This window comes from Pan troglodytes, chromosome X (genome assembly GCF_028858775.2).
Source record: "Pan troglodytes isolate AG18354 chromosome X, NHGRI_mPanTro3-v2.0_pri, whole genome shotgun sequence".
In the NCBI taxonomy this organism is placed as follows: domain Eukaryota; kingdom Metazoa; phylum Chordata; class Mammalia; order Primates; family Hominidae; genus Pan; species Pan troglodytes.
Window position 1 is genome coordinate 15,937,125 of NC_072421.2, and position 18,168 is coordinate 15,955,292.

Below are 18,168 nucleotides of genomic sequence, written 5' to 3' on the forward strand. Positions count from 1 at the left end.
TCCCCTCTTTTTACCAGTCGAGGATAAGCAAAGTAACTCCTTTAATTGTGTGGTATCCTTGAATTGTCTTCTGCCCCAGATCTCAAAGGAATTTAAGCAAATATCATGGAGAAGTTGGGAGTGGTAGAAACTGAACGAAAAGGCAAAGCAAAGAGTCGAATGCCAAGTATGTTTTAAAAAACTAAGTTATGTGCAAGCATTTTCAGAAGCCTGATTAAAAATACAGTAAAATGAGAAGGAAGAAGCCTGTTGACATCAAGGTCATAAAGTGAGGGCAAAAAGAACAGTGGCAAAAGAGGAGTGACTGGGTTGGCACCAGTAAATGACAAGAGCAATGACAATGGCAGCACAGTGGGGAGTGGTTCCAAGGCCAGGTGAAGGTTAGCTCATGTCCCCAGGGCAGGGACTGAGAGTTAAAGCCAGGGAAGCATCAAAGGACCTGGAGCCCCAGGCTTCAGAGAATTTCAGTGAATGAAGGGAGAATTCAGGAACTGCTTAGAAACCCTGGCAGAGGAAGGGTAGGGATTTGGGCCAGGATCAAACAATGCCACTACCATGGGGCTACATTTGTTTACTATTCCATTGTTTATCATTGTCTTTCTCCTTTTGATTGTACTGTTCCAGGGTGTTCTGGCCTGAGAAAGTTGGGTTACACAAATTTGATCAGGACACCGTTTCCAATCATAATGAGGTCACAGTATGGTGGGGAGATAAACAGGAACACTACTATTTACACAAATGTGTTGTAAGTACCATAATGAGTTGTGTGTGTCTATGTACATATCTATCTATGCAAGATACTATGCAGGGATTAATTTTAAGTTATTTAATACATAACTTAAATCTGCTAATGCTGCTAAATTCTGTTATGGCAAAATTTCAATAAAGTCTACATCATTAACAAATTAGATGTAGGAGTACTTTGAGGAAAAAGGCTTTATGTGGCTGGGCGCGCTGGCTCATGCCTGTAATCCTAGCACTTTGGGAGGCTGAGGAGGGTGGATCACAAGGTCAAGAGCTTGAGACCATCCTGGCCAACACGGTGAAACCCCGTCTCTACTAAAAATACAAAAATTAGCTGGGCGTGGTGGTGTGCATCTGTAGACCCAGCTACTCGGGAGGCTGAGGCAGGAGAATCACTTGAACCTGGGAGGCAGAGGTTGCAGTGAGCCAAGATCGCACCACTGCACTCCAGCCTGGCGACAGAGTGAGACTCCGTCTAAAAAAAAAAAACAAAACAAAAAACAAAACAAAACAAAACAAAAAGTGATAGCTGTAGAACAGAGAGAAGAACTGTGTTGCCATGAGAGTTGGGGTGTCCATGACACTGAGATTTGAGTAAGTGCAGAAACTTGGAGCCAGAAGTGGCTAGAAGAAATGCAAACTCTCAAAGAGGTCAAGGGCATGGATGGGTTCCCCTCTGCCATGGGATGGGGATCAGGTCAAGTTCAATTTAACCTCAAAGCACAGAGTGATTCGCAGTGGATTCTTGGGTCACATTTGCTTAGCCTCATTTAGGATCTTAACCTTTCTGAGAGCTATTCCCTTGGTTTCCCAAAACTGAGGTCCAGTGTTTGTGTCTCTTCCTGCACCTTCCACTTCGAAATTCCTTTCTTTCTTTAAAACACTTTTTCTTTAGCATAAATATAGAGTGGAAACATATTAAATAACATAAAATTATATGGCTTGAATAATGGTGTTTATTTTCTTTAAATACACTTAAATATGAAACATCAGATGGTAGTTCCTTAAACTGGAAAACTATAAGCTGGACAGTAATCAGAAAATCAGTACTGATCATACGAATCAAATTCTGCATAAAAAAGAATCAGAATAATTCACAAGAGTTGCGATTAGCAAAGGACTCAGAGACTACAGTTTTCCTCATCTGCTCTGAGTAATCAGTCATATGACACCTGCCATTCCATGACCAGCACACCTTTCTCATTCACCAAAAAACAAAAACAAAACTAAACAAAAGGATTACATGGGTCCCCTCCTCTCCATTCCTTGGTGTGCAGAGGCATCTGCAGCTAGAAGACATCCATCAATGAACCAGGGACTCCTTAGCTGGTGTGAATGGAAGGTTGGTCTGGATTCACTGTGGTGCTGTGTAAAATGGATTTTTTTTTTAACACCTGGGAAAAAAACAGTGACAGCAACTTGGCAAAGCAGCATGCTGTTAAAAATGACAGGGATGGGGAACTTGGAACTCTGAATCAAGGATTCTTTCGGCTGTGGGGCCCCTGGGCAGCCCTTTTCTCCTTTGGAAACCGGCAATGCTTTGCACATGCTGTTTTGCCACTTGCACATGGTCTGGTATGAAAGGGGCATCTGTCCTCACAGCTGTTGCAAAAGAAAATAAAGATGAGAATTCAGAATCAATGACTGGATTCAAAAGAATAACTCTGCTCTGATTTGATTAAGTTTTCCAGACATGTATTTAAAATGTCAGTATAAAATCCTGCATGGTTATCCCACATGGATTCAAAATCTACTAAAGTGAATCAGTAACCTCCAAGTGTTCTATTCATGAATAAATTACTTGCTATATAAATCCAATGATATTCCCTCCATTAAAGAAAAAAAACAAACATATATAGACATATACAATGAGAGATTGAAATAAACAGGTTGATGATCTGAAACCTCCCCTTCCTAAAATATTACTATTAAGCAATATCCTAATAACTGCTTAAATTTTACCAATTTCATTGTTGTTTAAGAGCTCTAAACCCCGGGTGGGCGCGGTGGCTCATGCCTGTAATCCCAGCACTTTGGGAGGCCGAGACGGGTGGATCATGAGGTCAGGAGATCAAGACTATCCTGGCCAACATGGTGAAACCCCGTCTCTACTGAAATACAAAAATTAGCTGGGTGTGGTGGCACGTGCCTGTAATCCCAGCTACTTGGGAGGCTGAGGCAGGAGACTCCCTTGAACCAGAGTCGGAGGTTGCAGTGAGCCCAGATCGCGCCACTGCACTCCAGCCTGGAGACAGAGCGAGACTCCGTCTAAAAAAAAAAAAGCTCTACACACATAATAACAGGCAGGATTGATTTTCTTAATTTCATGATTAATCATGACTCGGTATACTCTTGCTTATTCCTTAGCTGCTAAACCTCTGTTCTATTATCCAAAAGGGACTCAGGCACCAAGGGGAAAAATTAGCTTACTAAGGAATCCCACCAAATTAAAATGGCATTTACGTTAAATGTCATGAGTAAAGGCAAGACAACTCAAGGCATTTACCTGCAGGTGTCTGGGTGAAATAGCTTGTGCTTCTGGCAGCAGGTCTCCAGACTTTCTTTGCACTCAAAGCAACTGCAGTTTTTGGGGTGCTGGATTAGATCTTTGGGACATGGTGTTTTACAGACACACTCGCAACGATCTTCGTCAAACATCATGTGTGGCCCACAGAGAGCTGGTTCCTGGAGATAAGAGTGGTCTAAAGAGAAACAGAAACGTGTTGGTCAGATAGTTGTAGTGTGGCAATTGGATCACCAAAGTTGATTGTATCTTTTATGTCATCCGTAAGTAAATTGGATTCACCCAATCTCCTTCCTATAGATTTATGCCCCTAATTTTTTCACAGGGTGAGGAAGATTAACCTCTGATTTCACAATACAAACACAGGTTTGTGTGTTTTCTTAGGTTTGTGATTTTTAAAATATCATAAGCTGAATATTTTTCATAAAATATTTTTAGAGATTTTTATGTTGATGACTTGTTTAAAATGCAAACTTCCACAACCAAGTATTAGTAATAAAATATAGGATGTCTAAGGGTTATGAGTCTAGCTGTCTCCATTTTTTGGTGGAGATTAAAAGGAGAGACACACAAAATAATTGGTGTTGTAGAAATACACCTCAGACATTCCAGGCCAGGCGTAGCAATAGCAATGCATGTCCTCACTGCAGATCATAACACTAGTATAAAAGATATAGGAGCAATAATGAACTTTGATTCCACCAACATCTGCTGGAAGATACATTCAAGTAAAGGGGAGGGTCTGAGAAGTTTTTGACATACTCATCTGACAAATATTTCTTCTAGAAGGTGTATAAAACAATTGAATAGCTACTACTCCAAATCCATTTCTGACTAACAAGTTGAAATTCATTGCAAAATAAATGGAAGAGACAGAAACTTTGGAAGAACTTGACTCTGTCCCTTTAGCATTCTTGAAGGTTTTGGAGGGACGTACATGTTTAGTAGTTTTCTCCCCAAATCTGCTTCTCTCCCAGTTTGCCTCATTTAGGGAATGGTGACATCATTCTTGACTCACCGGCTCTGGTAAGTCTGAGCATCACGTCCGCTCAGTTCTGCCTCTCTAAATTTGTTCTTTATTTTCCATCCCCACTACCACTGCCACAATTCAGTCTGTACCTTGTGTTTCTTGTGTAGATGGCTGTCGCTCTGTCACTCATCTCACCGCCACAAGTTTTATCCCTCCAACCTATTCTTCTTCACATGATTAACAAATGCAAACCAAATCACTTCATTCCACTGCTTTGAATGTATTAAAAGGTTCCCTTCCCACAATAAAAACCAATTTTCCCACCAGGACATACAAGGCCCTCCATGAACTGGATCGTAATAACCTCACAGACTCATCTTCTGTTTCTTGCTTTCATATATCCTGTGTGTTCCATTTATACCAAATGACAGCACTTTCTGTTGCCCTGATATTCCAGTGCCTCCCAGTCCCATGCCTTTGGCCTTGTCTTTCCTTCTGCCATCCCTTTTCCCTGACATCTTTCCCAATGTCTGCAGGTTTAGCTAAGTGTCCTTATCCTGTGCATATTTCCGTCCGATTCTTTCTTGCACTGATTACATTTGTCTGTTTACTTGTATGTTTCCCCCATTAAGTAAAATGTCCTGAAGGAGAAGGAGCAGGTCTCATTGTTCTGATATAAAATAGGCACTCGATGGATGTTTGTTGGGTTTATTTGGTGTAATAAAAGGGTCCTGAAGCAGGCCGATGTATGGAGCTTCTGGGAATCCCATCCAGCATTCCAAGCCATTGGGTTAAACCATATGTTCTTGCCAATATCTGACTTTAATGACATATCAAAATGAGAATCTCGTGCGGTTCAACTTTATAGTTTAAACTGTTCTGTAATGGACGACGTTTGAGAATGGGTGCTGGAAGGCTAAATCTGAGAAGTCTCCATTTTGAACTTTGTGAAGAGGGAAAATGTGAGCTCTGTAAGTCATATGCCAGTGAGGCAGATGCCGCTTTGGGGTAAGACAAGAGTAACTTGTTAAAGGATAAAAAGGCTTTTTAAAAATTCGCAATGATCACTAGGTGGCAGCAGAAGTTCACTAAGAATACTTCAGACAGGCCCAAGGCCATTGTTGGACAGGGTTGTTTAGGGAAACACAATCCACAAGGTGTTTGCAGAACTTCAGCGGGCTGTTTGGCAGAGTCTGTGCTCACATCCTTATAGCCAAGTTAAAAGAAACAAAAACTGGATGCAAGAGAACTGGTGGTGGAACAGCAAGTAGCTGAGGGTGATATCTTGAAGTATTATGTATTGATTTCCGTCCCTAGAGAGTCTGATGATATGTTCTGTTCTCAGCTTTGTTCCTTTTACCATTTTTATCAATAAACTGATAGAATTTTTTCAAAATAAATTCTTGAAATTGTAGCTCTCTTCAAGAAGGAAGGGATATATTAAGTATTTTAAAATACAGAATTGGGACCTCCTCAATTTATTCTTTTGTGTGTGTGTGTGTTTGTGTATATCGTTTGTTTTAACAATTTAGAGCAATGACCTGACTCTAACAAGACTCAATTAAATTAGACTTGGATTCACTAACCTAAATGTGCTCATCTGGGCAAGAGAAGTCACTGTAGAAAAGGCAGTTGGCTTAACAGTCACATGTGCGGAAAAAAAGTATAGTGAGCAGTAAGCTCAGTAAATCCCATCAATTTGATGGGGCCACTGGAGAAATGAATGTGAACTTGATCCACATTGGGGACTTATAGGAGATGAGAATGAGAAACAATTGTGATCCAGTCCACCCTGCGCCTCTCACTTACATCATTGCTACAACTTCCCAAAAGGTTTCCTGCCTCCTTCCCTGCCCCGAGTCAACGCATCCTCTTCTACACTGTTGCTGATATGATTTTGTTAAAATTCTAATGGGTACTGTCACTCTCCTGCTTGAGCCAGTTGTGTGGTTTCCCTTTGTCCTTAGTATCACATCCAAGCTCCCACGCAAGAATTACAAGGTCCTTCTGCTTTGCCCCTGTGAGCCTGTCCAGCGTCTTCTCTCACATCTAACCAGCCCCTTCCCCATTATGTCCCCACCCATTATATCCCCACCATGCTGAACTTCTTCCAGTATGTTCTCTCACCTCCAGCCCTGAGTGCTCATATACCCCCTGCTTAGAACAGCACTTCTCTTCTTCCCTATTCTTCTTACCACCCTCTACACACGTGTACTGGCTGAGTGCCTTCCCAAGAATTATCTCCAGCAGAAATAAGCTGCCTCACCTAAGGCTACATCCCCTCTCCAAGGCAGCCAATGAACGGTCTACAGGGCTCAGCCTCTTCACCTCGATTTAAGACTTACCCCCGCAGGGGTTCCCAGCTTCAACTTCCCATTGGCTTAGGCTGATGCCTCTTAGCAACTGCGCTGTGGTCTGCTGCCTCTCTCTTTACCCTTTAATGCCTTGTGCCTGCCTACAAACCTCCTCCGTACAAAACTGTCTCAGAGGCTTTGTGCCAGGAAATCCTCAGCTAGAGCCTTTAAGCTCTAAGTATATTGCCCTTCCCACAGTAACTTACTTTCTTTCTCTTTCTTTCTTTCTATCCTTCCTTCCTTCCTTTCTTTTTCTTTCTTTTCTTTCTTTCTTTCTCTTTCTTTCTTTTCTTTTCTTTCTTTCTTTCTCTCTCTTTTCTTTTCCTCTTTCTCTCTTTCTTTCTTTCTTTCTTTTTTTGGAGGCAGAGTCTCACTCTGTCATCCAGGCCCGAGTGCGGTGGCATGACCTCGGCTCACTGCAACCTCTGCCTCCCAGGTTCAAGAGATTCTCATGCCTCAGCCTCCTGAGTAGCTGGGACTACAGGCGCACATCACCATGCCCAGCTTTTTTTTTTTTTTTTTTTTTTTTTTTTTTTTAGTAGTAGTAGAGATGGGATTTCGCCATGCTGGCCCGGCTGGTTTTCAAACTCCCAACCTCAAGTGATCCTCCCATCTCGGCCTCCCAAAGTGCTAGGATTACAGGCATGAGCCACCATTCCCGGCCAACCCCACAAAAATTTTCTAACACTTTTAGAACATGAGTCACGTGGAGAAAGAATTAGATTTGTTTTACATGGTTCTATAGGGTAAAACCTGAACTAATGAGTTGATGCTCTTGAGCTGGGCTGTCCAACAAGGTAGCTATGGGCCATATGTGACTATTGGGCATGAAATAGAGAGTCTAAATTGAGATGTGCTGTAAGTGTACAACACACACTGGATTTCAAAGACTTAGCACAAAGAATGTAGGCTAGCTCATAAATTTTTTATATTGATTGCATGTTGAAATGATAGTACATTGGATAGATTGGATTAAATAAAATATATTAAGATAAATTTCACTTGTTTCTTTTTATCTTTTTAATGTAAAATGTGAGTTACATATATGACTCTTATTGTATTCCATTGGGCAGTCTGGTCTGTTCTGGAGAGAGATTTCATTTCAGTATAACAACAGGAGTGTGCCCACCCCTTGGTGCTGCCTCACTGGATGGCGAATCTCCAAATAACTGATGTATGTTCTGGTAGAGGATGGCTGAACACTTGGTGGGAAGGGTGTAAAGAACATTCAAGATCGGCATGGGCATTTAAACCACATAAATATTAAATTTCCCCACATGCTCTGGGCTGAGCTTTCGTGAAAACATTTAGAAGGAAGCTGAGAGGCAGAAGAATGGAGAGTAGGTTGCTATTTACAGTTTATAGGACAGATTTCTTAGAGTTTAGCCCTTACTGTTCTTGCTTATAGATTATAGTTTAAAACAAGCAAGGTTAAAACTGCATGACTACTTGTGACTTTTTTTTTCTTTCTTTTTTTTTTTTTTTTTTGGTGGAACCATGTAAAGCTCTCTGGAAAATACATTAAAATGCATTCATTTTCAAGCAAATGTTCATCACCCAAAGTTACAGAATTACGGATTATGAGCAATGACAATTTGACTATATCTCATTTTGCTCCCAGCTCCCCTTAGACCAATAGCCATATTTTGCTTTTGCTTTGCCCTAATTCCAGAAAAATTTTCTCTTATTCCCCATTTCTTTTTTCAAATTACTGGCATGTTTTCATATGATGCAGCTGACAGAAACCAAGTCCAAAATTACTTTATGTTCCTGTGAGACTTTTATACAAATAAATTAGTAAACTGCAGTTGACTAGTATTTAGCTCTGAAGCAGCTTTCATTCAAGTTTAACATCCCCTTTCAATTTCAGTGTTTCAGGATGCTCCAACCACTCTGGGCTTTTCTTTGAGATTAAAAAGCAGAGTGATGCATTGATGGACTTACTATATGATTATGGTACAGAGGGTTCTGGAATCTGACCACTTCTATCACTCTCAGCTGTGTGACCTTGAGGAAATTACTCGATATCTTGGTGTGTCCATTTTGTAATTGTAAAAAAAGAAATAACAATAGTACATTACAGGGTTGTTGTGAGAATTAAATGAGTTAAAACATATAAAAGATTTACAACATTGTCTGGTCATACTAAGTACTCAATAACGGTTGCTGCTATTGTTGCTACTTTTATTATTACTGTTATTATTTTACTACTACCATCATTACCTTCTGTTCCAGCAAGTGGATTTTCCTCCTGTAAAACACATTTACATTTGTTGCTATCCCATAGCATGTCAATAGGACAGAGTTTCTTGGAATGGGAACAACTAGGAAAAGAAAACAATGAACCAGATTTAAAAGCTTTCAAGGATAATCAAAACTTTGGAACATTAAATAAATTCCTGAGTAGATAATAGTTAAGATTTTTTAAATTTATTTTTTGCTTTTTATACTCAGTTTGGAGAAATAAGGTTTTGAGATCTATTGCACAGCATGGTAACTATAGTCAATAATAATAATGTATTTTATATTTCCAAATTGCTAAGAGAGTAAATTTCAAATGTTCTCACCACAAAATGATAAGGATGTGAGAAGACTTAAGATTTTAAAGGAGCGGGCCAGGTGCGGTGGCTTACGCCTGTAATCCCAGCACTTTGGGAGTCCGAGGCGGGCAGATCACCTGAGGTCGGGAGTTCGAGACCAGCCTGACTAATATGGAGAAACCCCATCTCTACTAAAAAATACAAAATTAGCCGGCCGTGGCGGAACATGCCTGTAATCCCAGCTACTTGGAAGGCTGAGGCAGGAGAATCACTTGAACCTGGGAGGCGGAGGTTGCAGTGAGCCGAGATCTCGCCATTGCACTCCAGCCGGGGCAACAAGAGCGAAACTCCGTCTCAAAAAAAAAAAAAAGATTTTAAAGGAGCTTAATTTGTATTTATGAACTGCATCTTACTAGATAGTGATTCTGTAATTATAAATATTCTATGTGGAAATGTTTAGAAACTAAACTGTAATTTTGGAAATTGTAATCTTCTTAAGAAGGTATATGTTAAAACTATGCAAATTATAGCTGTCAACAGTTTATTTACGAAAATTAAATATGTTCTAACATACCTCCTAAGATTATTTTCTTTTCTTTTTTTTTTGACGGAGTCTCCCTCTGTTGCCCAGGCTGGAGTGCAGTGGCGCGATCTTGGCTCACTGCAAGCTCCACCTCCCAGGTTCATGCCATTCTCCTGCCTCAGCCTCCCAAGTAACTGGGACTACAGGCACCCACCACCACACCCGGCTAATTTTTTAAATATTTTTAGTAGAGACGGAGTTGCACCGTGTTAGCCAGGATGGTCTCAATCTCCTGACCTCGTGATCTGCCCGCCTCAGCCTCCCATACTGCTGGGATTACAGGTGTGAGCCACCGTGCCCAGCCTCTAAGATTATTTTCTTTAAAATAAAGATAAAAGCATTGGCCAGAACAACAGGAACATCTTGAGAATAAATGTTGCTTTTCTACAAGTTTTCTTTTCTGCTGGAGAGAGGCGGAGGTGTCTTCTTGGTTCAATGTTAACTAATCACCAGCTTACTCTTTTACTTGCCACTCACACAATATATTTATTGCTTTACTTTTGCAAAGTCTAAGTATCTAACTAATGATCTTTTCATTCAGTTACCCTTTACTTGTTTCTTTATATTAAATCCTTTTTTTTCTTCAAATAAGTGATCCTTACCTTTGGTTTTGTCGTTTGTCTTATAAATAATCACAAAATTAATCTCAAGAGAATTTCAAAGCCAAATTAATTTTAAGTCATTTTAATTTAAAATAAGGGTTTTCCATTTGGTAATCTTAAGGGGGAAAGATTAGAAAGTTGCAAAACTCACGTGCTGCTAGTTTTGTCACTCCCCAATGACCCCAGGAATCTTCTTTGTTTTCTCTCATTTCAGGATGTAAATATACAAACAGCCTGAAATAAGTTTTATTTAATGCTTGTTCTGGAACATGTGCTAAATTTGAGGTTAGAGCGGTTTTACACCTGCAGTAGACTATGCATATTAAGAACAAACGTGTCTACAAGTAGACATGACAAGCTCATACCACTGAGCGTTTTGGTCCTACCACAATATATATCTAACATCTAATAAAAATATGTATTTGCCAGTTATTACCAGTAGGTTCAGGTTAGAAGCTAAAATATGAATAATTTGAAGATAAATTGATAACTCTACATTAATGAAAAATCCTCTACACACAGTTTTGGCAAGGCAAAAATAAGCATAATCCAGTATAAAAAAAAAAAACAAAAGTGCTTACCGATCTTCTTCAGGGATCTGGATGGATCTTCTGATAATTGAGTATGGATGGCGGGGGGCTGTTGGCAAGCACTTACAACCTGTATGATTGGCAACTTTAACAGGCACTAATTCAGGTACTGATGTCAAAGGCACTGATATCTCAAAGAGCTACAGCAGAGAAAGATAACCACAATATTTTTTTTAATTTTATATATTATTTTTAAAGTTGTTCTAGTCTGAATTTTTGCCTTTGTCATTTATGGCAATGACTTTAGCCAAGTTGTCCATTAAGAATGGAACTAAACAGTCTCATCTAACTTTATGAAGTGTTTAAGTTTGGTCAAATCTTTTAACTTTTTGATCATTGATACTCTTGTAAAATGGTACTGTTAATCCCTGCTCCTCCTGCTTTAAATTTGAGTGTAAATCGTAAGGTTAAATGAGATTAAAGCTATGCAGTTTCTTTAGGATTTTATTAGAATAGATTATTATTCAAACTATTTATTCATCCCTTCTCACACCATCTCTATTGAAGAAATATAGTTTCCTGTCTCTTGACTTTTTATTTGGCCATGTCACTTTCTTTGGCTAGTGGGATGTTAGCAGACATGACAGAAGTACAAATTTGAACTGTGCATGTTTTATGGGGCTTGTTTTCTCAAACTTATGCTGTAGCCATGAAAAGAACATAATCCGGCAGGCTTGCTGGTCCAAGCGATGGGAAACATAGAAGTTGACTTGGACTCACACTGCAGCTTAGAGTCAAGCCCAGCTGAATCCACCCTAAACTAACTGAACCTCAGATACATAAGTGAGAGTAAATCATTGTTGTTTGGAACCACTGAGTTTTAGTGTGTTTGTTACGTAGCACTGTGTATTAATAGCTGACTGATACAAGATCATCATGCCCAAACAAATAATTATAGCTAACATGTATATCATTCTTTCTACGCTTTCCATAGGCCAGGCCCTGTTGTAAGTGCTTTCATGTTAACTCATTTACCCCTTATAACAACATTATGGGGTGGGTTTTTATTATCCCCATCTTACAGGTGAAGAAACAGATGTACAGAGAGATTATACAACTTTCTTGAGTGGTTCTATGATGTGTGGATGAGTTTGAAGTTGATTTTAATGCATTGTCCATTCAATCACCATTCCACGTAGTCCTTACTACATAGAGTATTCATTTGTTCACTTTGTTTCTAAGAGGTGGTTTGCCAAATAGTCCATAACTTTGGGGCGAGAGATAGTTTTTTAAAAACTACTATTAAAATGTTCAAAAATGCATATTTGGAAGAAAAACTGCTGTACACTTACACTTAAGTACATTGTATGAAATTAATCATTTGTTGAGTACAGCAGTCAAAATAAAGTACTCAACTATTAAGTGGAAGCAATCCATTAAGGTTGTGTTTATTCTGACATCTCAATATGTAATGGAACTTCCATGAGTCTCAGTGAGAGTGTTTTTGTAGTGTTTACTTTGCATAAACTTCATCTTCTTGCACAATTTTTTGGCTATGCTCTAGGGAATCACATGATCATGAACTAAACCCTCTTACGTTATGCAAGCTTTTTTTCTACTAAGAATTGATGCTTAGCCCTACTTGGGTCATTTTTTTTTCCTAATTGTCAAATAGTAGAGGTTAAAATACACACAAGCTCCAAGATTCTCTAAAAGAATTTAGAAAAAGAAACTCTGCAGTTTAAAGGATATTTTAGAGGGTGGAGGAACAAAATTAAGGATAAGTAAATCTATTAACAAAACAAATCAGCATTAAGAAAATTACCTAACATGGATATATTCAGTGCATGTAATTTTCTTGTACTACCTCTTTTTGCAGTTAAAAGGAGAATAAACCATATAGGCAAACTGACAAATAAGTATATCAACATTCAAAGAATTTGCAACAGATACCAAAAATAATGTAGTTTGATGTACAGTTTTTTAGTATTGCTTTCCCAAGTTTGTTACTGCTGCTCTCATATGCGACATTTATTAAAAACATGGTAACCAGAGAAAGGAAAACTTACCTACTAAGCAAAGGGAGTTTTATAAGATGAAGAGGGCTGAATTATTTCTTTCATGGGGACTGCAGAATTATTTCCAAATGTCTTTTGTGCTAGATATTCTCTCTTTGCCCCTCCAGAGACACCATCCTCTCTCCTTCCTTCCCCATCAGGCTCTGTGCCCCAGGACGCTGCTCTCCATGGGCTACATCTATAAACCCTCTTGCCTCTCCCAGCCCCTGCCCCTACTCCCTGCCAGGCTAAGAGTTGACAGTGGCCAGTCCAGAAACCCTCTTCTCCGCTTTCCCTCTGGGTTCCCATAACTGCTCCCTCCCCTTGTCTCCTCAGTCGAAGGGTGGGGAAATCTCACCCTTTTTGCTAGCTTCAGGTGCTTCACTGTCCCATCCCTCTTTCCCCAATTCTGCCCACAACCTTCATTAAATTTTTCTCAATCACTCCATTTGAGCAACACAGAAACTGCCATCAGCTATCTTCATTCCTTTTAACATCCTGTCCTAGTAACTTCCATATGGTTTTCTGAGTCTTGACATCATAGCATCAGAGAGACAATAACTGATAAGAGTTCAGGCTCTGGCCTCCCACAGACCTGGGTTTGAATCCCAGCTCTGCTATTTATCAGCCGTGTAAACTTGGATAAGTAAGTTACCTCTCTGAGCCTCAGTTTCCTCATCTATAAAGGAGCATAAAATACCCTCTTGATTTGTTTCAAAGATTAAATGCGATTATGCACATAAAGCATTTAGTACAGTGTTTGGCAACAAGGTTGTTGTAGCTATCAACACTATTATCATCAGGGCTTTAGGGACGGCAGGCTTGCTGATGTCCTCATACCTGTTTGGAAATGTACGAGGTGCTGGTGTTCATACAGATAAGGCTCTCTTCATTGCAACAGCCACCACATCGGAACACGTTCACACAAGGGGGCTTGAAGAATGTGTTGGTACTCTTCCCCAGCTCACTGGCCACCTCCACGCACGTTTCTCTAGGGCTGCACTGAGTTCTTTGCCATTCTTCATCTATAACTGCAGAGAGAAAGAAAGCTCACTGGGGCTAGCAGGTGGAATGGCCCTGGTGTGCCAACATGTGCCAGGGTTATGCTGAACACAGTCATTTTCACATTTCTACTGCTTGTTTCTTTTACTAGATGGATATTTTTTGTCAGTCCTTTAACCAAAGATTGTTTGCAGAGAAGTTACAACCAATCTCTGTGCTCTTTCCCATTTATACCATACCTTGTAGAATATAAGTATTTTATTTCCCTTTGAGGTAGAACACCATGTCCTGTACATAATTACATTGAATACATCTGGAGAAGCTGGCTAATAGGGAAGTAAATAGAAGCGTGTAAAGAAATAACATGTAAATATTATTTATCAAGCAATTTACAGGATACAGCTGGATAGCATTTCTTCTGCTTTAAAGCCAGGTGTAGGTAGGTTTTAGCATCATCAAGAAATATGTTTCTGTTGGTTGCTTAAGTAACTACAGTAGGATTTAAACTTGGCAAACGCATAAATGGAAATTGAAGTGAAACTAATCCTTACTCAAATCAGAGTTTTCTCATTTGCAAGTGCCCGATACTGATATTTATGGAAATGATAAAATAAGCCTGTTCTTATTACTGGAATGAGCAATCCTTTGACCATAGTTAATTTGAAGGTAACAAAAAAAGAAGCCTATGGGAATAAAAAAATTATATACTTTCTTGTAAAACAGTACTTGCTTTTCTCTCATATTTTTTAAATTAGATTTTGACCCTTTGATACTTAATGCTGCATAGCCTTTCTACAGGTGTTTTGGGGGAAAGATTCAATTTTATGATAAAGACAACACAAAGACTTCCTTGTAGCTTGCCATGGAACTGTAGAGTTTATTTATTATGTGTGGGGTTGTGGTGCTGGTGAAAATCTCTTGTGGTACGCAGCTTTGAAACTAACCCCCAGTGGTCCCCATCTCCTGATAGTCATGCCCTTGTGTAAATGCCTTCCCCTTGTGTGTGAGCTGAACCTAGTAACTTGCTTCTTATGAAGAGAATACAGCAAAAGTGATGGGATACCACTTCCATGATGAAGTTAAAAAAGATTGCAGTCTTGTTTCTACTTATTGCAAGCTCCCTTCTTTCTTACTCTGTCTCACTTTCTCACACACACACACTCTCTCTCCTTCTCCTTCTCCACTTGCAGGCTTTTTTTTTTTTTTTTTTTAGCTTATTTTACTTTAAGTTCTGGGATACATGTGCAGAACGTGCAGGTTTGTCACACAGGTATGCATGTGCCACGGTGGTTTGCTGCACCCGTCAACCCGTCATCTAGGTTTCAAGCCCCGCATGCATTAGGTATTTGTCCTAATGCTCTCCCTCCCTTTGCCCCCCACCCACCAACAGGCCCTGGTTTGTGATGTTCCCCTCCTTGTGTATATGTGTTCTCATTGTTCAACTCCCACTTATGAGTGAGAACATGCGGTGTTTGGTTTTCTGTTCTTGTGTTAGTTTGCCGCCATGTTAGAAAGGTCCACACGACAAGGAACTTGAGGCAGCCTCTGGCCAATAGCCAGCGAGGAACTAAGACCCTCAGTCCAACAGCCTGTGAGGAATTGAGTCCTGCAAACAACAGCTGACTGAACTTGAAAGCACACCCTGCTTCAGCTGTGCCCTAAGATGCCTGCAGCCCAAGCCAACATCTTAACTGCAGCCTCCAGAGACATCTGAAGCAGAAAAACTGATCTAGGCCATGTCAGCATTTCTGGCCCACAGAAACTGAGATAAATATTGTTTTAAGTAGCTAAGTTTTGTGGTAATGTGTTATGCAACAATAGGCAAACTCTCCTTTATATTTACTGCATTTTCAAGAACTCTCCTGAGATTATTCTGAATTCCCATATAGGGGAATAGAAGGAATAGAGAAAACCTCTGTTTGAAGTATACTGATACAATATTACCATTTGAGATGTGACCCTAGTCCCTAAATTATTCCCTTATAACATCTTCTCCATTCCTTTCTCCTTTTTCATCCCTTAATACCAATTTTTTTCATATGTTGCTTCTTCAATCACTGAAAACATAATATGAGTTGTCTGGAGCACTGCATTATACTACACAGTCTACCTAAACTTTGTTTTTTTTTTTAATTTTTTTCCTCATAATAAAACATTCTATCCTGAGAAACTTTTTGTTTTTTTTTGAGACAGGGTCTCACTCTGTTGCCAGGCTGGAGTGCAGCGGCGCGATCTCGGCTCACTGCAACCTCCACCTCCTGGGTTCAAGCGATTCTCCTGCCTCAGCCTCCCAAGTAGCTGGGATTACAGGTATGCGCCACCATGCCCAGCTAATTTTTGTATTTTTAGTAGAGACGGAGTTTCACCATGTTGGCCAGGCTGGTCTTGATCTCTTAACCTTGTGATCCGCCCACCTCAGCCTCCCAAAGTGCTGGGATTAAAGGCGTGAGCCACTGTGCCCAGCCCCCAAGAAACCTTTTTAAAAATTTCTGATTATTAATATTTATATAAAAAGCCTGAAGGCTGAACACATGAGAGATAAATTACTCAGTTAAGTATTATTATGGTTATTATTTAATTCACTATAATTAATCATGAATCCTTGAAAAAACAAGAAACCAACCTATGAAAATATTCCCAATTTAAAATTCTACTTAAAGGTTGCTTTCCATTTGCTTTTTCTCTTTTTATAAAACTAAGTTTTGAAATTGGAGTGGTAAGCTTTTAATCAAAATCATATGCAATTATGACCAACATCACTGATTAAAGGCTTCATAACTCTACTATTCTTTACTGCTTCCCAGCAGGACTGCTCTGCCTCAGGAAATTACCTTGAAATCCACAAGGGAGAGTTGATAACAAATTCTAATTGGTGTAACATGCTGATTTCATTATTGACTGCTTCTAACTTAGTAAATAACTTTAGATGATCCCCTAGAAATTACGAGATAAATTCATAGGGTTTGCAAATTCCGTGATATTTTAATGGTTTTCTCCTTAGAAAATGTCAATGTCATTGACTTTTTTAAGATCACCTAGTCTTGGTTTTATGGTAACGTTCATCTTCATGAAATAGCTCCAGGTTCACCTCAGGCCTTCAGTCAGGTAATCTGGTTAAGGTCTTTGACCTCTAGATGAGGTGCCAACCCTTTGTTCTCATGAAGGCTATATTAATTCACCACATAGAAACATCTAGAGCTTCAAATTTCTGTCTGAAGTGAGCTCGAGGCTATGGTTCCTACCACATCAACTCACTTAGACACACAGTCATACACATGAACACAAAGAATCCTCTTCACACTCATGCCCAAGGTGCTACCAAAGAATATGTCCCCATCTATGCACAGCTCTCCCCACAGCCAACAACAGAGGTCTGTGCAACCCCAACATCTTTTTACAAATGGGAAAAAACAAATACAATTTTAGGTAGAAAGAAAAAAATAGTTTTGGCCTAGTGGTTAATTTGAATTATGCTATATATATAGTCAGTTACCAGGTAATCATGTTAATCAAATCTAGAATGCTAGATCAGCAATGCTGTAGCAGCTTCTTGTGTTGTTTTGACATGACATCAAAAAATTAAGTGCCTAATCAGAAACCACAGAACTTTACTTGACAAGCATTTTATTCATTATGACAGTACCTACTCACACTGGTTTTCTTTCTTTCTTTCTTTGTTTTTTTTTGTTTTTTGTTTTTTTGTTTTTTAAGATGGAGTTTCACTCTTGTTGCCCAGGTTGGAGTGCAATGGTGCAATCTTGGCTCACTGCAACCTCCGCCTCCTGGGTTCAAGCGATTCTCCTGCCTCAGCCTCCCAAGTAGTTGGGATTACAGGCATGCACCGCCATGCCTGGCTAATTTTGTATTTTTAGTAGAGATGGGTTTTCACCATGTTGGTCAGGCTGGTCTCGAACTCCTGACCTAAGGTGATCCACCTGCCTCGACCTCCCAAAATGCTGGGATTACAGGTGTCATCCACCACACCTGGCCTGATTTTCTTTTAAAGAATCTTCATACGTTACTAGGGAACGATCATTACCCTTATTTCAAATTATGTTATTTTCTAGTCTGGAGTTTTGATCATTTTGTCTTGAGAATTTTCTCCCTTCATTATTCTCCTAGCAATACCAGTACCCAATATTACAACTCAGTGTCTAACTTTTACTTTTCACTTTTACTAAAAAATCACACAACTTTGCAGAAATAAAAAAAAAGCTATACCTAATCTATTGGTTCGGGGAGGGGGTGGTTTTTTTGAGACA

At 39.5% G+C, this 18,168-nt stretch overlaps 1 protein-coding gene across 1 annotated transcript in view; it reads right to left on the reverse strand.

Annotated features, from left to right (window-relative positions):
• Positions 1-1,677: 1,677 nt before the first annotated feature.
• Positions 1,678-18,168, reverse strand: part of VEGFD (vascular endothelial growth factor D) — a 38,759-nt gene continuing 22,268 nt past the window's right edge. The window contains exons 3-7 of the mRNA XM_520946.6: positions 13,745-13,935; positions 10,899-11,047; positions 8,816-8,916; positions 3,251-3,446; positions 1,678-2,346 (exon numbers count right to left, since the gene is read on the reverse strand). Of these exons, the coding sequence (XP_520946.2) occupies positions 2,220-2,346; positions 3,251-3,446; positions 8,816-8,916; positions 10,899-11,047; positions 13,745-13,935 (764 nt within the window). The 3' untranslated portion in view covers positions 1,678-2,219. The remainder of the gene's footprint in view (positions 2,347-3,250; positions 3,447-8,815; positions 8,917-10,898; positions 11,048-13,744; positions 13,936-18,168) is intronic.